The 25,336-nt window shown below is 39.1% G+C and overlaps 1 protein-coding gene across 2 annotated transcripts in view; it reads left to right on the top strand.

Moving 5' to 3' along the window:
* CD274 (CD274 molecule) overlaps positions 1–23,977 on the top strand; it is a 69,630-nt gene extending 45,653 nt beyond the window's left edge. For both annotated transcript variants that reach the window (XM_053700612.1, XM_053700611.1), the window contains exons 6-7: positions 9,489–9,595; positions 23,397–23,977. In XM_053700612.1, coding sequence (XP_053556587.1) covers positions 9,489–9,565 — 77 coding nt within the window. In that variant the 3' untranslated portion in view covers positions 9,566–9,595; positions 23,397–23,977. The remainder of the gene's footprint in view (positions 1–9,488; positions 9,596–23,396) is intronic.
* Positions 23,978–25,336: the final 1,359 nt, after the last annotated feature.

Below are 25,336 nucleotides of genomic sequence, written 5' to 3' on the forward strand. Positions count from 1 at the left end.
TAATGCAGATCTTCTAATAGCAGAGGTATCCAAAGGTAATCTTAGTCAGACAGTCCTGTTTAAGGCCTCACAGGGAAAAGCAGCACAAAATCAGAGTTCACAAACAAGCCAAAGTCGAATACCAAGTTAGTTACAAACAAAGGGTTAATACAAAAGCGTAGTCAGGGGAAACAGAATTCAAATCATTATATCCAAGTAGTAATTGCCAGAGTAAGAGTTTCAGTAACTCAATACACAAGCAACCTCATGCTACAGACACAGAGCTAATATAGACTACTGCAATTATGGCCTAACTGACCTTCTAGGCCTCCTTAAAGGTACAGTATGCCTTACTGCAGCAGAGACAGAAATCACTCTTTTAGCCAAGTGCCTGTTATGAAAGAGCACCCCCTAAAGCGCAACCACTGGGGGTGACTACACATCCTGGATGGATGAGCTCTATGGAAAGATGCCACCAAACGTGGAGCATGGATGTTATTTTCAGGCTCCCCTGAATCATCTTCCGGACCATAGCCCTTCCATTGGACCAGCTATTACAAACAACCCCTGGAAATGCGAGAATCCAAAATCTTTTGGCCTTCATATTCATGCAGACCATTATTTAACACCGGAGCAGGAGGAGGGGAAGTCCAGCACTGACGAAGTTAGGATTCCCTAAAAGGTTTCAAAAGAGACACATGAAATACAGGGTGAATTTTGAAAGAAGGTGGCAATTCAAAATGAACTGCCACTGGGCTCACCAAATGCATACTCTCAAAAGGACCCAAAAGTCAGGGACCTAATTTTTAGATGGACACTGCAATTTTAAGTTAGTAGTAGCCAGCCAACCTTATCACCGTTTGAATAACCTGAAGCAGCAGATCTCAACTTATCTGCTTAATGCTTCTGTTTTTCCTGACCACCACGTAAAGCTAACTGAAATTTTTCAAAATTGCTTTGAATGACAGTGAGTCTCTCATTTAAAGAGGGCACCGGGGTAATGTAAACAAAACCTAGGAGAGAAAAAGGGTGCAAACCATAATTTACAAAAACTGAGATATTTGATATCAGCATTTGAAATCAAACCAATCATCCTGCAAAAATGAAGTATAAGAACCAAAATATTGCTCAAGAACTGGATTTGTTCTTACTTTCTGGTAATTTGATTGTGGATGGTAGGCAGAATTTAGAGAAATGTTCAAAGATTTCTATACATTTTTCCAAAATATATATGGACCCTTGTCCAATACAATATCTTCCTGAAGGCCATGCAGCCAAACAATTTCTCTATTAAAGTATATAGCAATCTCTCTAGCTAAATGAGCCCATTTCATAGGTAACAAATGGACCATCTTTTAAAATCTATGAACCAGAACCATGATGCAAGAATAGCCATTAGATGGATGGAGATCAACAAAAAATCATTTGAGATATGTGACCAAGAATTCTGGGAAATAGGTAATGGCTGTGATAACCCTGCAGCTTTACAGGTACTATGTTTTCATCTTGCACATACCTCTTAGGACAGAACAAAATCCTCCACCTCCTCCTGCTACTCAGGCCCCCAAAAATAATGAGAAATTAATGCCTTTGTTTTACTAATAATACCCCCCATGACCAGCTGACAAAGTCTCATGAAAATGATTCAATATTTCAAAATGAAGCTCTGGTGAAACTACCACCTTATCATTACACAGTCAACCCATCAATGAAAGAGGTAGAATATTCAGGAGGAGGTGTTGAGATTTAAAATACTGAAACAATTTAGACTGATTAGCTTGCAAATGTTGCACAGATTTAGCAACAGAAACTATCTGCACAGTAAGGAAATTAAATGGCTGGGCCATCTCTGCTAATTTCATTTTAGGGCTTGTGTATTATGTAACAAACAGCAAACAACTTTCCTGTCCAAGCGTGCATATTGTCAGTGTCAAGTGGAGTGCTGTTGTTTAGAATGTAAGCAACTGGAATCAATGGCTGAGAGACTCAGCTCACCACAAACCCTTACTGATGCATTGAATGTTAACTAAGGCCTAGATTTGGAGTTTGGCGGTAGCCGTGAAAACCAGCGTTAGAGGCTCCTAACGCTGGTTTTAGGCTACCTCCGGTATTTGGAGTCACTCAAAAAAGGGTCTAACGCTCACTTTTCAGCCGCGACTTTTCCATACCGCAGATCCCCCTACGCCATTTGCGTATCCTATCTTTTCAATGGGATCTTTCTAACTCCGGTATTTAGAGTCGTGTCTGAAGTGAGCGTTAGAAATCTAACGACAAAACTCCAGCCGCAGAAAAAAGTCAGTAGTTAAGAGCTTTCTGGGCCGGTTCATAAAGCTCTTAACTACTGTACTCTAAAGTACACTAACACCCATAAACTACCTATGTACCCCTAAACCGAGGCCCCCCCACATCGCCGCCACTCGATTTAATTTTTTTAACCCCTAATCTGCCGACCGCCACCTACGTTATCCTTATGTACCCCTAATCTGCTGCCCTAACATCGCCGACCCCTATATTATATTTATTAACCCCTAACCTGCCCCCCACAACGTCGCAGCCAGCTACCTACAATAATTAACCCCTAATCTGCCGACCGCAAAGAGCCGCCACCTACATTATAGCTATGTACCCCTAATCTGCTGCCCCTAACACCGCCGACCCCTATATTATATTTATTAACCCCTAATCTGCCCCCCTCAACGTCGCCTCCACCTGCCTACACTTATTAACCCCTAATCTGCTGAGCGGACCTGAGCGCTACTATAATAAAGTTATTAACCCCTAATCCGCCTCACTAACCCTATAATAAATAGTATTAACCCCTAATCTGCCCTCCCTAACATCGCCGACACCTAACTTCAATTATTAACCCCTAATCTGCCGACTGGAGCTCACCGCTATTCTAATAAATGTATTAACCCCTAAAGCTAAGTCTAACCCTAACACTAACACCCCCCTAAATTAAATATAATTTTAATCTAACGAAATTAATTAACTCTTATTAAATAAATTATTCCTATTTAAATCTAAATACTTACCTGTAAAATAAACCCTAATATAGCTACAATATAAATTATATTTATATTATAGCTATTTTAGGATTAATATTTATTTTACAGGTAACTTTGTAATTATTTTAACCAGGTACAATAGCTATTAAATAGTTAAGAACTATTTAATAGCTAAAATAGTTAAAATAATTAAAAATTTACCTGTAAAATAAATCCTAACCTAAGTTACAATTAAACCTAACACTACACTATCAATAAATTAATTAAATAAAATACCTATAATTATCTACAATTAAACCTAACACTACACTATCAATAAATAAATTAAATACAATTCCTACAAATAAATACAATGAATTAAACTAACTAAAGTACAAAAAATAAAAAAGAACTAAGTTACAAAAAATAAAAAAATATTTACAAACATTAGAAATATATTACAACAATTTTAAACTAATTACACCTACTCTAAGCCACCTAATAAAATAACAAAGCCCCCCAAAATAAAAAAATGCCCTACCCTATTCTAAATTACTAAAGTTCAAAGCTCTTTTACCTTACCAGCCCTGAACAGGGCCCTTTGCGGGGCATGCCCCAAGAAGTTCAGCTCTTTTGCCTGTAAAAAAAAACATACAATACCCCCCCCAACATTACAACCCACCACCCACATACCCCTAATCTAACCCAAACCCCCCTTAAATAAACCTAACACTAAGCCCCTGAAGATCTCCCTACCTTGAGTTGTCTTCACCCAGCCGAGCCAAATTCTTCATCCAAGCGGAGCAAGAAGAGGTCCTCCATCCGGTAGAAGTCTTCATCCAAGCGGGGCAGAAGAGGTCTTCCATCCGATTGAAGTCTTCATCCAAGAGGCATCTTCTATCGTCATCCATCCGGAGCGGAGCGGCAGCATCCTGAAGACCTCCGACGCGGAACATCCATCCTGGCCGACGACTGAACGACGAATGACGGTTCCTTTAAATGACGTCATCCAAGATGGCGTCCCTCGAATTCCGATTGGCTGATAGGATTCTATCAGCCAATCGGAATTAAGGTAGGAATATTCTGATTGGCTGCGTTAGGAGCTGAACGCGGCTTTTTTGCAGGTGTTAGGTTTTTTTTCAGCTCAAACAGCCCCATTGTTTCCTATGGGGGAATCGTGCACGAGCACGTTTTTGAGGCTGGCCGCGTCCGTAAGCAACTCTGGTATCGAGAGTTGCAGTTGCGTTAAATATGCTATACGCTCCTTTTTTGGAGCCTAACGCTGACATTCTGTGGACTCTCAATACCAGAGTTATTTTAAAGGTGCGGCCAGAAAAAAGCCAGCGTTAGCTACGCGGGTCCTTACCGACAAAACTCTAAATCTAGCCGAAAGTGTTTCAACAGAGGCCAGGGGTAAAAAAAGAAATGAGACTAAACTTAGCAGCTGAACTCTTTTGAGTACTTTAATCAGCTCCTATAAAACAACAAACAACTAAGTACTAGAAAGTAACTAAGTTTATAAATTTGAATATCAAAGAAAGACATACATTTGTATAAGTTTAGTCTATCCCGAGAAAAGATAAATTGCTTAATGCAGATCATCTGATAGCAGAGGTATCCAGGGTAAAAGTAATTTTATATTTAGAAACAAAACAAAAGCAAATACCACCACTACCTTGGCATTTCTTCAGCAAGGACACTAGTCTTTCTCCCAATGGACTGCCAGAAGTGGTGTGAACCTGAAGCAGCAGATCTCAACTTATCTGCTTAATGCTTCTGTTTTTCCTGACCACCACATAAAGCTAACTGAAATTTTTCAAAATTCCTTTGAATGACAGTCAGTCTCTCATTTAAAGAGGGTACCGGGGTAATGTAAACAAAACCTAGGAGAGAAAAAGGGTGCAAACCATAATTTACAAAAACTGAGATATTTGATATCAGCATTTGAAATCAAACCAATCATCCTGCAAAAATGAAGTATAAGAACCAAAATATTGCTCAAGAACTGGATTTGTTCTTACTTTCTGGTAATTTGATTGTGGATGGTAGGCAGAATTTAGAGAAATGTTCAAAGATTTCTATACATTTTTCCAAAATATATATGGACCCTTGTCCAATACAATATCTTCCTGAAGGCCATGCAGCCAAACAATTTCTCTATTAAAGTATATAGCAATCTCTCTAGCTAAATGAGCCCATTTCATAGGTAACAAATGGACCATCTTTTAAAATCTATGAACCAGAACCATGATGCAAGAATAGCCATTAGATGGATGGAGATCAACAAAAAATCATTTGAGATATGTGACCAAGAATTCTGGGAAATAGGTAATGGCTGTGATAACCCTGCAGCTTTACAGGTACTATGTTTTCATCTTGCACATACCTCTTAGGACAGAACAAAATCCTCCACCTCCTCTTGCTACTCAGGCCCCCAAAAATAATGAGAAATTAATGCCTTTGTTTTACTAATAATACCCCCCATGACCAGCTGACAAAGTCTCATGAAAATGATTCAATATTTCAAAATGAAGCTCTGGTGAAACTACCACCTTATCATTACACAGTCAACCCATCAATGAAAGAGGTAGAATATTCAGGAGGAGGTGTTGAGATTTAAAATACTGAAACAATTTAGACTGATTAGCTTGCAAATGTTGCACAGATTTAGCAACAGAAACTATCTGCACAGTAAGGAAATTAAATGGCTGGGCCATCTCTGCTAATTTCATTTTAGGGCTTGTGTATTATGTAACAAACAGCAAACAACTTTCCTGTCCAAGCGTGCATATTGTCAGTGTCAAGTGGAGTGCTGTTGTTTAGAATGTAAGCAACTGGAATCAATGGCTGAGAGACTCAGCTCACCACAAACCCTTACTGATGCATTGAATGTTAACTAAGGCCTAGATTTGGAGTTTGGCGGTAGCCGTGAAAACCAGCGTTAGAGGCTCCTAACGCTGGTTTTAGGCTACCTCCGGTATTTGGAGTCACTCAAAAAAGGGTCTAACGCTCACTTTTCAGCCGCGACTTTTCCATACCGCAGATCCCCCTACGCCATTTGCGTATCCTATCTTTTCAATGGGATCTTTCTAACTCCGGTATTTAGAGTCGTGTCTGAAGTGAGCGTTAGAAATCTAACGACAAAACTCCAGCCGCAGAAAAAAGTCAGTAGTTAAGAGCTTTCTGGGCCGGTTCATAAAGCTCTTAACTACTGTACTCTAAAGTACACTAACACCCATAAACTACCTATGTACCCCTAAACCGAGGCCCCCCCACATCGCCGCCACTCGATTTAATTTTTTTAACCCCTAATCTGCCGACCGCCACCTACGTTATCCTTATGTACCCCTAATCTGCTGCCCTAACATCGCCGACCCCTATATTATATTTATTAACCCCTAACCTGCCCCCCACAACGTCGCAGCCAGCTACCTACAATAATTAACCCCTAATCTGCCGACCGCAAAGAGCCGCCACCTACATTATAGCTATGTACCCCTAATCTGCTGCCCCTAACACTGCCGACCCCTATATTATATTTATTAACCCCTAATCTGCCCCCCTAAACGTCGCCTCCACCTGCCTACACTTATTAACCCCTAATCTGCTGAGCGGACCTGAGCGCTACTATAATAAAGTTATTATCCCCTAATCCGCCTCACTAACCCTATAATAAATAGTATTAACCCCTAATCTGCCCTCCCTAACATCGCCGACACCTAACTTCAATTATTAACCCCTAATCTGCCGACTGGAGCTCACCGCTATTCTAATAAATGTATTAACCCCTAAAGCTAAGTCTAACCCTAACACTAACACCCCCCTAAATTAAATATAATTTTAATCTAACGAAATTAATTAACTCTTATTAAATAAATTATTCCTATTTAAATCTAAATACTTACCTGTAAAATAAACCCTAATATAGCTACAATATAAATTATATTTATATTATAGCTATTTTAGGATTAATATTTATTTTACAGGTAACTTTGTAATTATTTTAACCAGGTACAATAGCTATTAAATAGTTAAGAACTATTTAATAGCTAAAATAGTTAAAATAATTAAAAATTTACCTGTAAAATAAATCCTAACCTAAGTTACAATTAAACCTAACACTACACTATCAATAAATTAATTAAATAAAATACCTATAATTATCTACAATTAAACCTAACACTACACTATCAATAAATAAATTAAATACAATTCCTACAAATAAATACAATGAATTAAACTAACTAAAGTACAAAAAATAAAAAAGAACTAAGTTACAAAAAATAAAAAAATATTTACAAACATTAGAAATATATTACAACAATTTTAAACTAATTACACCTACTCTAAGCCCCCTAATAAAATAACAAAGCCCCCCAAAATAAAAAAAATGCCCTACCCTATTCTAAATTACTAAAGTTCAAAGCTCTTTTACCTTACCAGCCCTGAACAGGGCCCTTTGCGGGGCATGCCCCAAGAAGTTCAGCTCTTTTGCCTGTAAAAAAAACATACAATACCCCCCCCAACATTACAACCCACCACCCACATACCCCTAATCTAACCCAAGCCCCCCTTAAATAAACCTAACACTAAGCCCCTGAAGATCTCCCTACCTTGAGTTGTCTTCACCCAGCCGAGCCAATTTCTTCATCCAAGCGGAGCAAGAAGAGGTCCTCCATCCGATTGAAGTCTTCATCCAAGAGGCATCTTCTATCGTCATCCATCCGGAGCGGAGCGGCAGCATCCTGAAGACCTCCGACGCGGAACATCCATCCTGGCCGACGACTGAACGACGAATGACGGTTCCTTTAAATGACGTCATCCAAGATGGCGTCCCTCGAATTCCGATTGGCTGATAGGATTCTATCAGCCAATCGGAATTAAGGTAGGAATATTCTGATTGGCTGCGTTAGGAGCTGAACGCGGCTTTTTTGCAGGTGTTAGGTTTTTTTTCAGCTCAAACAGCCCCATTGTTTCCTATGGGGGAATCGTGCACGAGCACGTTTTTGAGGCTGGCCGCGTCCGTAAGCAACTCTGGTATCGAGAGTTGCAGTTGCGTTAAATATGCTATACGCTCCTTTTTTGGAGCCTAACGCTGACATTCTGTGGACTCTCAATACCAGAGTTATTTTAAAGGTGCGGCCAGAAAAAAGCCAGCGTTAGATACACGGGTCCTTACCGACAAAACTCTAAATCTAGCCGAAAGTGTTTCAACAGAGGCCAGGGGTAAAAAAAGAAATGAGACTAAACTTAGCAGCTGAACTCTTTTGAGTACTTTAATCAGCTCCTATAAAACAACAAACAACTAAGTACTAGAAAGTAACTAAGTTTATAAATTTGAATATCAAAGAAAGACATACATTTGTATAAGTTTAGTCTATCCCGAGAAAAGATAAATTGCTTAATGCAGATCATCTGATTCCAGAGGTATCCAGGGTAAAAGTAATTTTATATTTACAAACAAAACAAAAGCAAATACCACCACTACCTTGGCATTTCTTCAGCAAGGACACTAGTCTTTCTCCCAATGGACTGCCAGAAGTGGTGTGATCCACCAAATACACCAAACTTGAATACACATTTTTAGTACACCTTCGCACTCACCTAGTCCTTAATTCTTCATAATAAATCCAATAAGACAGACTTGAAAACAAAAGTCATTTATTTGACATAAAACCATGACGTGTACCAGCAAACAAAAAAACATAATACAGGGCACTGCTCAACCAAACATAATCTTAGTCAGACAGTTCAGGTGAAGGCTTACAGGGAAAAGCAGCACAAAATCATTTAACAAATGCAGAGTCCACACACAAGCCAAAGTTGAATACCAAGTCTGTCACAAACAAGGGGTTAATACTAAAGCATAGTCATGGGAGGCAGAAGTCAAACCATTATGTCCAAGTAATAATTGCCAGCGTAAGAGGTTCAGACACTCCTTACAGAGACAACCACATGCTACAAACACAGAGTTAATATAGGCTACTGCAATTAAGGCCTAATTGATCTTCTAGGCCTCCTTAAAGGTAAATTAATCCTAACTGCAGCAGAGACAGAAATCACTCTTTTAGCTAAGTGCCTCTTATCACACTACCTCTGTATCATGTGACAGCTATCAGCCAATCACAAAAATGCATATATGTACTTTTGCACATGCTCAGTAGGAGCTAGAGCCTAAGAAAGCGTGCATATATAAACAATGTGCATGTCTTGATCATATATATTAGAAAGTTGTTGTTTTTTAATTGCATGCTTTATCTGAGCCATGAAACGTTAATTCTGACTTTAGTGTCAATTTAAATTGCATGCTGGTTGTAAATAAAAAAGTTTTATTTTAACTTCCACGTCACTTTAAAATCAAAATGTTAATTTGTTTCTATACTTGGCTTTATGTCCCTTTAAGCAACTATCAGCTTCCAGTGGGCCCTTAAACAACTGTTTAATGAGTTTCCTTGAAATATAATTAATTTATCTTTGCTTGTATTTTATCATTCTGAAATTGATGTTTTTTGTTTTTTTTAGGTAGATGCAAAAATGTATTTGAATTACACCCTATGAATTCTACAGATATACAGAAAACTAACACCACTATTTGCTGATACTTATCCTGTCTGCATGGATGATTACTAGTAAGTACACTACTAGTTTATGAATAGTGTTTTTGCTTAGTGTTGCTTTAAGTGTTGAAATTCCCTTTCTTTCCATTTAAGTGCTCAAGTAATTGAATGAATAATTAACTTATAACATGCTGATTGGTATAAATCAGTGAACGAGTTTTGAATGTATGGCCTTATAAAATCTAGGGCCTAGATTTGGAGTTCGGCGGTAAAAGGGCTGTTAACGCTCCGCGGGTTTTTTTCTGGCCGCACCATAAATTTAACTCTGGTATCGAGAGTTCAAACAAATGCTGCGTTAGGCTCCAAAAAAGGAGCGTAGAGCATATTTACCGCAAATGCAACTCTCGATACCAGAGTTGCTTACGGACGCGGCCGGCATCAAAAACGTGCTCGTGCACGATTCTCCCATAGGAAACAATGGGGCAGTTTGAGCTGAAAAAAAACCTAACACCTGCAAAAAAGCAGCGTTCAGCTCTTAACGCAGCCCCATTGTTTCCTATGGGGAAACACTTCCTACGTCTGCACCTAACACTCTAACATGTACCCCGAGTCTAAACACCCCTAACCTTACACTTATTAACCCCTAATCTGCCGCCCCCGCTATCGCTGACCCCTGCATTACACTTTTAACCCCTAATCTGCCGCTCCGTAAACCGCCGCCACCTACGTTATCCCTATGTACCCCTAATCTGCTGCCCTAACATCGCCGACCCCTATGTTATATTTATTAACCCCTAATCTGCCCCCCACAACGTCGCCGACACCTGCCTACACTTATTAACCCCTAATCTGCCGAGCGGACCTGAGCGCTACTATAATAAAGTTATTAACCCCTAATCCGCCTCACTAACCCTATCATAAATAGTATTAACCCCTAATCTGCCCTCCCTAACATCGCCGACACCTACCTTCAATTATTAACCCCTAATCTGCCGACCGGAGCTCACCGCTATTCTAATAAATGTATTAACCCCTAAAGCTAAGTCTAACCCTAACACTAACACCCCCCTAAGTTAAATATAATTTTTATCTAACGAAATAAATTAACTCTTATTAAATAAATGATTCCTATTTAAAGCTAAATACTTACCTGTAAAATAAATCCTAATATAGCTACAATATAAATTACATTTATATTATAGCTATTTTAGGATTAATATTTATTTTACAGGCAACTTTGTAATTATTTTAACCAGGTACAATAGCTATTAAATAGTTAAGAACTATTTAATAGTTACCTAGTTAAAATAATAACAAATTTACCTGTAAAATAAATCCTAACCTAAGATATAATTAAACCTAACACTACCCTATCAATAAAATAATTAAATAAACTACCTACAATTACCTACAATTAACCTAACACTACACTATCAATAAATTAATTAAACACAATTGCTACAAATAAATACAATTAAATAAACTATCTAAAGTACAAAAAATAAAAAATAACTAAGTTACAGAAAATAATAAAATATTTACAAACATAAGAAAAATATTACAACAATTTTAAACTAATTACACCTACTCTAAGCCCCCTAATAAAATAACAAAGCCCCCCAAAATAAAAAATTCCCTACCCTATTCTAAAATACAAATATTACAAGCTCTTTTACCTTACCAGCCCTGAACAGGGCCCTTTGCGGGGCATGCCCCAAGAATTTCAGCTCTTTTGCCTGTAAAAAAAACATACAATACCCCCCCCCCAACATTACAACCCACCACCCACATACCCCTAATCTAACCCAAAACCCCCTTAAATAAACCTAACACTAATCCCCTGAAGATCTTCCTACCTTGTCTTCACCATACCAGGTTCACCGATCCGTCCTGGCTCCAAGATCTTCATCCAACCCAAGCGGGGGTTGGCGATCCATAATCCGGTGCTCCAAAGTCTTCCTCCTATCCGGCAAGAAGAGGACATCCGGACCGGCAAACATCTTCTCCAAGCGGCATCTTCTATCTTCTTCCATCCGATGACGACCGGCTCCATCTTGAAGACCTCCAGCGCGGATCCATCCTCTTCTTCCGACGACTAGACGACGAATGACGGTTCCTTTAAGGGACGTCATCCAAGATGGCGTCCCTCGAATTCCGATTGGCTGATAGGATTCTATCAGCCAATCGGAATTAAGGTAGGAATTTTCTGATTGGCTGATGGAATCAGCCAATCAGAATATAGTTCAATCCGATTGGCTGATCCAATCAGCCAATCAGATTGAGCTCGCATTCTATTGGCTGATCGGAACAGCCAATAGAATGCGAGCTCAATCTGATTGGCTGATTGATGGAATCAGCCAATCAGAAAATTCCTACCTTAATTCCGATTGGCTGATAGAATCCTATCAGCCAATCGGAATTCGAGGGACGCCATCTTGGATGACGTCCCTTAAAGGAACCGTCATTCGTCGTCTAGTCGTCGGAAGAAGAGGATGGATCCGCGCTGGAGGTCTTCAAGATGGAGCCGGTCGTCATCGGATGGAAGAAGATAGAAGATGCCGCTTGGAGAAGATGTTTGCCGGTCCGGATGTCCTCTTCTTGCCGGATAGGAGGAAGACTTTGGAGCACCGGATTATGGATCGCCAACCCCCGCTTGGGTTGGATGAAGATCTTGGAGCCAGGACGGATCGGTGAACCTGGTATGGTGAAGACAAGGTAGGAAGATCTTCAGGGGATTAGTGTTAGGTTTATTTAAGGGGGGTTTGGGTTAGATTAGGGGTATGTGGGTGGTGGGTTGTAATGTTGGGGGGGGGGGTATTGTATGGTTTTTTTTTACAGGCAAAAGAGCTGAAATTCTTGGGGCATGCCCCGCAAAGGGCCCTGTTCAGGGCTGGTAAGGTAAAAGAGCTTGTAATATTTGTATTTTAGAATAGGGTAGGGAATTTTTTATTTTGGGGGGCTTTGTTATTTTATTAGGGGGCTTAGAGTAGGTGTAATTAGTTTAAAATTGTTGTAATATTTTTCTTATGTTTGTAAATATTTTATTATTTTCTGTAACTTAGTTCTTTTTTATTTTTTGTACTTTAGATAGTTTATTTAATTGTATTTATTTGTAGCAATTGTGTTTAATTAATTTATTGATAGTGTAGTGTTAGGTTAATTGTAGGTAATTGTAGGTAGTTTATTTAATTATTTTATTGATAGGGTAGTGTTAGGTTTAATTATATCTTAGGTTAGGATTTATTTTACAGGTAAATTTGTTATTATTTTAACTAGGTAACTATTAAATAGTTCTTAACTATTTAATAGCTATTGTACCTGGTTAAAATAATTACAAAGTTGCCTGTAAAATAAATATTAATCCTAAAATAGCTATAATATAATTATAATTTATATTGTAGCTATATTAGGATGTATTTTACAGGTAAGTATTTAGCTTTAAATAGGAATTATTTATTTAATAAGAGTTAATTTATTTCGTTAGATAAAAATTATATTTAACTTAGGGGGGTGTTAGTGTTAGGGTTAGACTTAGCTTTAGGGGTTAATACATTTATTAGAATAGCGGTGAGCTCCGGTCGGCAGATTAGGGGTTAATAATTGAAGGTAGGTGTCGGCGATGTTAGGGAGGGCAGATTAGGGGTTAATACTATTTATGATAGGGTTAGTGAGGCGGATTAGGGGTTAATAACTTTATTATAGTAGCGCTCAGGTCCGCTCGGCAGATTAGGGGTTAATAAGTGTAGGTAGGTGTCGGCGACGTTGAGGGGGGCAGATTAGGGGTTAATAAATATAACATAGGGGTCGGCGATGTTAGGGGTAGCAGATTAGGGGTACATAGGGATAACGTAGGTGGCGGCGATTTGCGGTCGGAAGATTAGGGGTTAATTATTTTAAGTAGCTTGCGGCGACGTTGTGGGGGGCAAGTTAGGGGTTAATAGATATAATACAGGGGTCGGCGGTGTTAGGGGCAGCAGATTAGGGGTACATAAGTATAACGTAGGTGGCGGTCGGCAGATTAGGGGTTAAAAATTTTAATCGAGTGGCGGCGATGTGGGGGGACCTCGGTTTAGGGGTACATAGGTAGTTTATGGGTGTTAGTGTACTTTAGGGTACAGTAGTTAAGAGCTTTATAAACCGGCGTTAGCCAGAAAGCTCTTAACTCCTGCTATTTTCAGGCGGCTGGAATCTTGTCGTTAGAGCTCTAACGCTCACTGCAGAAACGACTCTAAATACCGGCGTTAGGAAGATCCCATTGAAAAGATAGGCTACGCAAATGGCGTAGGGGGATCTGCGGTATGGAAAAGTCGCGGCTGAAAAGTGAGCGTTAGACCCTTTAATCACTGACTCCAAATACCAGCGGGCGGCCAAAACCAGCGTTAGGAGCCTCTAACGCTGGTTTTGACGGCTACCGCCGAACTCTAAATCTAGGCCTAGGTTAGCAAGTTCTTTGTTATAGGGACTTTCTAGAGCAAAAATTTGTTAGAGCGTGTAATTTTTGCACTACCCAATCTCCAACTGTTTGTGTTTGTAACCCCCACAAAGTGGTTAAATATATATTTAAAGGGACATTAAACACTTTGAGATGATAATATAAAATAATAAAATGTATGTATAAAAAAAACTCTGTGATATACTTTTATTATTTAATTTGTCCTCTTTTTCTGTAATTCCATTCTGGAATTGTGAGCTTTTCAGTTCCTATTAGAAATGGAAGAGCACAACACTTTTATATTCCAAACAGCCATTGGCTGCACACTCTAGTGACTTATTTATAACTGTCTCTAATTGGCCACAGCAGAAAAGGTAACCTAAGTTACAACATGGCAGCTCCCATTGTTTTATAGACACTACAACTTTACACCTATTTTCTCAATATTTAAACAGCAAATTAAACTTTAAAAAATACATCTACCTGTTATTCTCTGAATAATCTTTTATTTGAATGCATCATTCTATTTAGTATTTATTTAGTGTTTAATGTCCCTTTAAAGTCTGGCCTGGGAGCTGCAAAGACCTGCTGGTCTCTAGCAAGAAAGTTGGTGAGCCAGTTAACAGCAGCAGTGGCATGACCCCACCAATTAAAGGGTCACTAAACCCAAATTTTTTCTTTCATGATTCAGATAGAGCATGCAATTTTAAGCAACTTTCTAATTTACACCTATTATCAGTTTTTTTCTTTGTTCTCTTGCTATCTTTATTTAAAAAGCAGGAATGTGATGCATAGGAGCCGGCCCATTTTTGGTTGAGAACCTGGGTTATGCTTGCTTATTGGTGGGTAAATGTAAGCCTCCAATAAGCAAGCGCTATCCATGGTGCTGAACCTAAAATGGGCTGGCTGCTAAGATTTACATTCCTGCTTTTAAAATAAAGATAGCAAGAGAACAAGGAAAAATTGATAATAGGAGTAAATTAGAAAGTTGCTTAAAATTGCATCATGACGGAAAAAATTGGGTTCAGTATCCCTTTAATGGCTTAGCAGCAGCATGACTTTACAAGCATAGAGCCAGATTACGAGTTGAGCGCTAACAGTTACACGGCGAGCAATAAGGGGTTTATCGTGGGTGTTTGCGCTTGTCGGGTTTATCGCTCGTATTACAAGTTGAAAGTTAAAGCGATCACTTGAGCGCAATCACGATTTACGCTAAAATGACCTTAAAGCTCTGGTTAACTGTTTTGCAAAACAAAAAAGTCTCACAAAACACATAAAAATTACATTACAAAGTACACTTACCCTCATAATAACACTATGTAATAAAAGTTATTAAAAAAAATATTACATACCAAAGTTTTATTAAGACTCAAAGCTACGAGATCTCACGTGTTAGAAAAAAGTCAGACAAAGGGCTTTAACATTGAGATACATACATATACATCTCTAAAGATAGATATGAATGTATATAAACACATAAATACATATGTACACATATATAGACATATATAAGATCAAAACATGAAAAAGCATATTTATGCAATATTCATATTTAATAAAGTGTTATACTGTGTATTTACATAGCAGAATATAGACTGTGTATTTATAAATAGATATTCATATATATATATATATATATATATATATATATCAGTATTTATCTATACCTATATATAATCATGTGTATGTATGTATGTATGTATATATATATATATATATATATATATATATATATATATATATATATAAAAACAAGGAAACTCCTCGGCACACCAGGGATAGGTAAAAAGCCAGTCTTTATTCAATAATAAATAAAAACAAGATCCTCATACAGCAACATGGTAAAAGCAATAGATGAACTGGAACAGGGGGAACATCACCTCCTGTGACATCATACGCGTTTCATGCCTCTGGGGCACTTGTTCACTGAACAATTTATCTATACCTATATATAATCATGTGTATGTATGTATGTATGTATATATATATATATATATATATATATATATATATATATATATATATATAAATTTATATATATATATATAAATATATAGATATATCGGTATTGATATATATGGTACCAAAATACCATCATATACAGTATATGTAGAAATATGTATTAATGAATAAATAAAACATATTCTTCTATATGAAGAACATTGGAATGTAAAATATTCTTATTTCTCCAACATTGGTGTGTCCGGTCCACGGCGTCATCCATAGCTTGTGGGAATATTCTCTTCCCCAACAGGAAATGGTAAAGAGCACAGCAAAAGCTGTCCATATAGTCCCTCCTAAGCTCCGCCCACCCCAGTCATTCTCTTTGCCGTTGCACAGGCAACATCTCCACGGAGATGGTGAAGAGTATGTGGTGTTTAGTTGTAGTTTTTTATTCTACTATCAAGAGTTTGTTATTTTAAAATAGTGCTGGTATGTACTATTTACTCTGAAACAGAAGAGGATGAAGAGTTCTGTTTGTGAGAGGAATATGATTTTAGCAGCAGTAACTAAAATCGTTTGCTGTTTCCACATAGGACTGTTGAGATGAGATAACTTCAGTTGGGGGAAACAGTTAGCAGACTTCTCTGCTTAAGGTATGACTAGCCATATTTCTAACAAGACTGTGTAATGCTGGAAGGCTGTCATTTTTCCCCTCATGGGGAACGGTAAGCCATTTTCTTAGTCTCAAACAGAATAAAGGGCTTAATATGGGCTATAAAACTGGTAGACACTTTTATGGGCTAGATCGATTGCTTTATTTGGGCATTTTATACAGCTTGAGGTTAAAATTCACACTTTATAACTTTGGGGAACGTTATTTTCACGGCAGGCACTGGCTTAGACACCTTCCCAGTCAGGAAGGGCCTTCTTTGTAGTAGACAGAGCCTCATTTTCGCGCCATTACTGCGCAGTTACTTTTGAGAGCAGGACATGCAGCTGCATGTGTATGGGTCTAGAAGTAGTTGAAAAGGTCCCTAGAAAGCTTCATTTGGTATCGTATACCCCCCTGGGTTTGGTAAAGTCGCAGCAAAGGCTGTAGCTGGGACTGTAGAGGGGTTAAAACTATAAACGGCTCCGGTTTTGTCATTTTAAGGGTTAAAGGTCTGAAATTTGGGGTGCAATGCTTTGAGTGCTTTAAGACATTGTGGTGAAAATTTGGTTAATATTGAACAATTCCTTCATAGTTTTTCACATATTCAGTAAAAATGTGTGCCCTGTTTAAAATTTAAAGAGACAGTAACCTTTTTATTTTAAAACGGTTTTTGTACTTTATTGACAAGTTTAAGCCTGTTTAACATGTCTGTGCCTTCAGATAAACTATGTTCTGTATGTATGGAAGCCAATGTGTCTCCCCCTTCAAAATTGTGTGATAATTGTGCCATAGCGTCCAAACAAAGTAAGGACAGTACTGCCACAGATAGTAATGTTGCCCAAGAAGATTCATCAGATGAAGGGAGTAGACATAGTTCTACATCATCTCCTTCTGTGTCTATACCAGTTATGCCCGCGCAGGCGACCCCTAGTACTTCTAGCGCGCCAATGCTTGTTACTATGCAACAATTGACGGCAGTAATGGATAACTCCATAGCAAATATTTTATCCAAAATGCCTGCATTTCAGAGAAAGCGCGATTGCTCTGTTTTAAACACTGTAGAGCAGGAGGGCGCTGATGATAATTACTCTGTCATACCCTCACACCAATCTGAAGTGGCCATGAGGGAGGTTTTGTCAGATGGGGAAATTTCTGATTCAGGTAGAATTTCTCAACAGGCAGAACCTGATGTTGTGACATTTAAATTTAAATTAGAGCATCTCCGTGCACTGCTTAAGGAGGTGCTATCTACTCTGGATGATTGTGACAACCTGGTCATTCCAGAAAAATTGTGCAAGATGGACAAGTTCCTAGAGGTTCCGGTGCACCCCGACGCTTTTCCTATACCCAAGCGGGTGGCGGACATAGTGAATAAGGAGTGGGAAAAGCCCGGTATACCCTTTGTCCCCCCTCCTATATTTAAGAAATTATTTCCTATAGTCGACCCCAGAAAGGACTTATGGCAGACAGTCCCTAAGGTCGAGGGGGCAGTTTCTACACTAGCCAAGCGCACTACTATTCCTATCGAGGATAATTGTGCTTTCAAAGATCCTATGGATAAAAAATTGGAGGGTTTGCTTAAAAAGATTTTTGTACAGCAAGGTTACCTCCTGCAACCTATTTCGTGCATTATTCCTGTCACTACAGCAGCGTGGTTCTGGTTCGAGGAACTAGAAAAGTCGCTCAGTAGAGAGACTCCGTATGAGGAGGTTATGGACAGAATTCACGCACTTAAGTTAGCTAATTCCTTTATTTTAGATGCCGCTTTGCAGTTAGCTAGATTAGCGGCGAAAAATTCAGGGTTTGCAATTGTGGCGCGCAGAGCGCTCTGGCTAAAATCTTGGTCAGCGGATGTATCTTCCAAGACAAAATTGCTTAATATCCCTTTCAAGGGCAAAACCCTTTTTGGGCCAGAATTGAAAGAGATTATCTCAGACATCACTGGGGGTAAGGGCCATGCCCTCCCACAAGATAGGCTTTTCAAGGCCAAGAATAAGTCTAATTTTCGTTCCTTTCGCAATTTCAGGAACGGACTGGCCTCCAACTCTGCAGCCTCTAGACAAGAGGGTAATGCTTCACAAACCAAACCAGCTTGGAAACCGATGCAAGGCTGGAACAAGGGTAAGCAGGCCAAGAAGCCTGCTGCTGCTACCAAAACAGCATGAAGGAGTAGCCCCCGATCCGGGACCGGATCTAGTAGAGGGCAGACTCTCTCTCTTCGCTCAGGCTTGGGCAAGAGATGTTCAGGATCCCTGGGCACTAGAAATAGTTTCTCAGGGTTATCTTCTGGAATTCTAGGAACTACCCCCAAGGGGAAGGTTCCACATGTCTCACTTATCTTCAAAACAAATAAAGAGACAGGCATTCTTACATTGTGTAGAAGACCTGTAAAAAATGGGAGTGATACACCCAGTTCCAACTGTGAACAAGGACTGGGGTTTTTACTCAAATCTGTTTGTAGTTCCCAAAAAAGAGGGAACCTTCAGACCAATTCTGGATTTAAAGATTCTAAACAAATTTTCTAAGAGTGCCATCGTTCAAAATGGAAACTATTCGAACGATCTTACCTACAATCCAGGAGGGTCAATTTATGACTACCGTGGATCTAAAGGATGCGTATCTACATATTCCTATCCACAAAGATCATCATCAGTTCCTAAAGTTCGCCTTTTCTGAACAAAGTACTCGGGTCCCTTCTATCGGTTCTAAGACCAAGGGGCATTGCAGTGGCACCTTATTTGGACGACATTCTGATACAAGCGTCGTCTCTGTCAAAGGCAAAGGCTCACACAGACATCGTTCTGGCCTTTTTCAGATCTCACGGGTGGAAGGTGAACATAGAAAAAAGTTCCCTGTCTCCGTCGACGAGAGTTCCTTTCTTGGGGACAATAATAGATTCTTTAGAAATGAAGATTTTCCTGACAGATGTCAGAAAGTCAAAACTTCTAAACGCTTGTCAAGTTCTTCCCTCTGTTCCACGTCCTTCCATAGCTCAGTGCATGGAAGTAGTAGGGTTGATGGTTGCAGCAATGGACATAGTTCCTTTTGCGCAAATTCATCTAAGACCATTACAACTGTGCATGCTGAAACAGTGGAATGGGGACTTTACAGACTTGTCTCCAGTGATTCAAGTAGATCAGAAGACCAGAGATTCACTCCGTTGGTGGCTAACACAGGATCCCCTGTCCCAGGGAATGAGCTTCCGCAGACCAGAGTGGGTCATTGTCACGACCGACGCCAGTCTAATGGGCTGGGGCGCGGTCTGGGACTCCCTGAAAGCTCAGGGTCTATGGTCTCGGGAAGAGTCTCTTCTCCCGATAAACATTCTGGAACTGAGAGCGATATTCAATACTCTCAGGGCTTGGCCTCAACTAGCAAAGGCCAGATTCATAAGATTCCAATCAGACAACATGACGACTGTTGCTTACATCAACCATCAAGGGGGAACAAGGAGTTCCCTGGCGATGAGAGAAGTGACCAAAATCATAAAATGGGCGGAGGATCACTCCTGCCACCTATCTGCGATCCACATCCCAGGAGTGGAAAACTGGGAGGCGGATTATCTGAGTCGTCAGACATTCCATCCGGGGGAGTGGGAACTCCACCCGGAGATATCTGCCCAGTTGACCCAATTATGGGGCATTCCAGACATGGATCTAATGGCGTCTCGTCAGAACTTCAAGGTTCCTTGCTACGGGTCCAGATCCAGGGATCCCAAGGCGACTCTAGTGGATGCATTAGTAGCACCTTGGACCTTCAACCTAGCTTATGTGTTTCCACCGTTTCCTCTCATTCCCAGGCTGGTAGCCAGGATCAAACAGGAGAGGGCCTCTGTGATTTTGATAGCTCCTGCGTGGCCACGCAGGACTTGGTATGCAGACCTGGTGAATATGTCATCGGCTCCACCATGGAAGCTACCTTTGAGACAGGATCTTCTAGTACAAGGTCCATTCGAACATCCAAATCTAGTTTCTCTCCAGCTGACGGCTTGGAAATTGAACGCTTGATTTTATCTAAGCGTGGGTTTTCGGATTCTGTGATAGATACTCTGGTTCAAGCCAGAAAACCTGTAACTAGAAAAATTTACCATAAAATATGGAAAAAATATATCTGTTGGTGTGAATCCAAGGGATTCTCATGAAGTAAGATTAAAATTCCTAGGATCCTTTCCTTTCTCCAAGAAGGTTTGGATAAGGGATTATCAGCGAGTTCTCTAAAAGGACAGATTTCTGCTTTATCTGTCTTGTTACACAAACGACTGGCAGCTGTGCCAGATGTTCAAGCTTTTGTTCAGGCTTTGGTCAGGATCAAGCCTGTTTACAGACCTTTGACTCCTCCCTGGAGTCTGAATTTAGTTCTTTCAGTTCTTCAAGGGGTTCCGTTTGAACCTCTACATTCCATAGATATCAAGATGTTATCTTGGAAAGTTCGGTTTTTGGTTGCTATTTCTTCTGCTAGAAGAGTTTCTGAGTTATCTGCTCTGCAGTGTAATCCGCCCTATCTGGTGTTCCATTCAGATAAGGTTGTTTTGCGTACTAAACCTGGTTTCCTTCCAAAGGTTGTTTCCAACAAAAATATTAACCAGGAAATAGTTGTGCTTTCTTTGTGTCCGAATCCAGTTTCAAAGAAGGAACGTTTGTTACATAATTTAGATGTAGTACGTGCTTTAAAGTTCTATTTAGAAGCAACAAAGGTTTTCAGACAAACGTCTTCTCTGTTTGTCGTTTATTCTGGCAAGAGGAGAGGTCAAAAAGCTACTGCTACCTCTCTTTCCTTTTGGCTGAAAAGCATCATCCGATTGGCTTACGAGACTGCCGGCCGCCAGCCCCCCGAACGAATCACAGCTCACTCTACTAGGGCTGTGGCTTTCACATGGGCCTTCAAGAACGAGGCTTCTGTTGATCAGATATGTAAGGCAGCGACTTGGTCTTCCCTGCACACTTTTGCCAAATTCTACAAATTTGATACTTTTGCTTCTTCGGAGGCTATTTTTGGGAGAAAGGTTTTGCAAGCCGTGGTGCCTTCCGTTTAGGTAACCTGATTGGCTCCCTCCCTTCATCCGTGTCCTAAAGCTTTGGTATTGGTTCCCACAAGTTATGGATGATGCCGTGGACCGGACACACCAATGTTGGAGAAAACAGAATTTATGCTTACCTGATAAATTACTTTCTCCAACGGTGTGTCCGGTCCACGGCCCGCCCTGGTTTTTTAATCAGGTTTGATGAATTTCTTTCTTTAACTACAGTCACCACGGTACCCTATAGTTTCTCCTGTTTTTTTCTCCTGTCCGTCGGTCGAATGACTGGGGTGGGCGGAGCCTAGGAGGGACTATATGGACAGCTTTTGCTGTGCTCTTTGCCATTTCCTGTTGGGGAAGAGAATATTCCCACAAGTTATGGATGACGCTGTGGACCGGACACACCGTTGGAGAAAGTAATTTATCAGGTAAGCATAAATTCTGTTTTTTATGTCGGGTTAGCACACATGAGAATATGCGATCGTGTGCATGCGAGTAGGGTGTTACTTCCCCACTCCACTTTTTTTGCCCCATTTACTTCTATGGGGCAATATATGAACATGCACAGGATATTCTAACTTTGGCTTTTTGCTCTTGTCGGGTTAGTGTGACAGCGAAATGTTTACTTTCAACTCATAATACGAGTGCAACCTGACGAGCGCAAAAAGGTTACTTCTAGCGCATTTAACACTCAATTGGAGCGTTAAATAGCGCTCCACTTTAAATAGTACTCCACATTAAAAAGAAAAAATAAACTGTAGTACCCTAAGTTACCCCAGAGAAAGCTAAAATACATTGTACTGACTACATACATAGGGGTAGATTTATCAAGCAGCGGATGCTGCAATCTATCCCCAAAGTTTCCCAAAGCAGCGGTCTGAGGTGGCTGACAGCAATCAACCTGATCGCATACAATCGGGATGATTGACACCACCTGCTAGCGGCCGCAAATGTGCAGGGGGAGGTATTGCACAAGCATTTCACCAGAAATGCTTGTGCAATGTTAAATGCCGACAGCGTATGCTGTTAGGAATTATTGATGTCTAGCGGACATGATTTGCCACAGCGAATCATGTCTGCCCGGCGCTTGATAATTCGGCCCCATGGTGTTAAGTTAAATTGTTCTACATTATTATCATTGATCCATATTACTAATTTTTTATACTCTAAATTCAGAATAGCTGCACTAAAAAGTGATTATGTATCATCCTTGGGGAAAAAAACATATTAAAGAGACATAATCAAAATTTCAGATTTGAATAGGATTTTTTTATTATGTTATACTTGTTTTGGCAAAAAATCTTCTAGAAAAAATATACTGTGTTTGCCAAGTGCACCCAAACTCAAACACCGCACATGCTCATAGAGCCATTTGTGTTTGTAAGAGGCAAACTGATATATGCCATGCCTTGAATCCAGGGCTTGGATCCAAATGTGGTTGCACTGAGCATGTGCAGCATATGTACATATATCTTTAAAACAGTCTGTTTTTTTTTTCTAGAACCATTAATGTAAAAACAAATATATAACAGAAATGGTTCTATTCAAAATTTAAACTTGAGTTTTGACTATTATGTCCCTTTAAGGCTCTGAAGATACAAAAGGCAAGATTTAATCAGTGGATATAATTGAATACTTAATAGTTTTGCATGTTTATGATTAGCTGTTTATTGTAATAGAATGTAAAGGATTTTATTTGCTTTAGTTTGTGCATGTTAAGGTTTGGCGTACTGCATGTTTAATAAACTTGATTCTGCCTTCTGCTATATAATCATAAATATTCATTTGCTAAACTGAAGCTTTTTTTTGTTTTACAAATGTAACACAGGAGTTTGGTTAAACAAGCAGCAATAGAAGATACACTATGGACTGATATCTTGGAAATGAGTGAAATAATATTCCTGTAAAGATAAATAGCTTTAAGTGGATTTTAGTAAGAAAAATGAATTGAAGAAAATATATAAAAGACTGTTTGAAAAGAGAGATATGCACTTTATGACTCAATGAAAGCCATTGGTCAGCATTTGGATCAAGCCTTCTTGTTATCAAATTGGTGACTTTTAAAGAAAATCACATCATACTAACCTTTGTTGCAGTGGCTGATTTTATTTTCTACATTCATTTAATATGGAGATATTGCTGCCCCAGATCAATAATCAACTCTTAAGTGTTCGGATTTCTGAGACAAGACTATTGGGCAGAACTGCAGTATTATTTAGCACTTTAATTCTATTGTGTGGAAATATAAAGGAATGAAAACAATTCAGCTGAACAAAACAGTTCACTTTGCTACAGAAGATGTTCAAATGAAAGTTTACAACCTTTATTAAGATGGGAACAACTTTTTTAATGTTTTTTTTCCTTCATGGGATAAACTGAAATGAAGAAATCTGATTTTAAAAGATTAAACATATTTGTCCTATTTATCCCATGTTTATATTTTCGTTTAGTAGATTGTAATACCTTTTAATGGACCAACAACATCAAAGTTTTTTTTTCTTTCTATAAGCTTTCAATACCTCACAGCTCTCTTCTTCGGATTGTTTTATGTTTACATTTTAAGAGTTATATGTTCATGTGTGTGTATGTATATATGTATGTCAAATTATATTATTACCTCTTAGTAACTGCATTAGATTTAAGTTGACAAGTAGAGTATTTCCTCTTATTAACAATCAAAAACAAATACTCTATATACATATTGCCACTGGGGTTGCCACCTCAGTCATGTTTTCCTGGACATTTATGAGTTACACATGCTGCAGGGTGTGCAGGGAGGAACATGTGTTTCTGGATAGTACTATACATATTCCTCTCTGCACACCCTGCAGCATGTGTAACTTATAAGTGTCCTGAAAAACATGACTGAGGTGGCAAGTCTTTAAAAACAATTTTTTTGAGCAACTTTATACCAAATATCTAACAAACTCCCTGACTGTTTTATAGGGAAGCTGTGGAGGTGGAGCAAATTAAAGGCAGGAAGCCAATTTAGACTACAGTATTTTAACATTTATATAGGTCAATGTATTCTTTAAAGGGGCAGGAAAGTTATAAGTTAGGTAGAGCATGCAATTCTATTAGCAAATTTACTTTGTTAAAAAAAACAACTTCTGTGTACATATATTTAGCAGCAACAATGCATACTGGGAACTAGCTAGGGATTGGTGGCTACACTCATTTATCTCGTGTCATTGGGTTAACAGATGTGTTTAACATATTAGAATATTTTCTTATTGCACTTTTATATCATTTTAAAGCCCAAGGTAGCATGATGTTAATGGAAACGGTCCTTAGTGTAATGGATTCCTGTGTAACCTGTATTAGTTGAAGTAGAGTCATAACCACCAGGGATTCAAAGGATGCAGTCACTACTATATTTCCAAATGATATACAGGTAAAATTATTTATACACATGTGACGTGGTATATGTCTGCGTTGAAAAATGTATGTATGAAGGATGAAAAATGCTGGTAGCTGCCAATGGTGCTGGAGGGGGAATGATCCTGTTTTATATTTTGCCACAAGGCCCAGCGGTTCCTGGTTACTGCAGCCCGAGGATAGCATAGATAGGATAGTCCTTTATTTCATAATAATTCTGGCAACTACCTGTAATCATCCTATTATATGCCATAACTCTTAAAAAGAATGGGTAGTATAAGTGTTTAAATGCCTGCTGTCTGCCTGTGGTTTAATGTATTATTGATGGTCTGATAAACATTTCTAAAACAGGACTGATTTGAGTATGTATACTGTTTTTCCTTAATCTAA

Source organism: Bombina bombina, chromosome 2 (assembly GCF_027579735.1).
Source record: "Bombina bombina isolate aBomBom1 chromosome 2, aBomBom1.pri, whole genome shotgun sequence".
Lineage (NCBI taxonomy): Eukaryota > Metazoa > Chordata > Amphibia > Anura > Bombinatoridae > Bombina > Bombina bombina.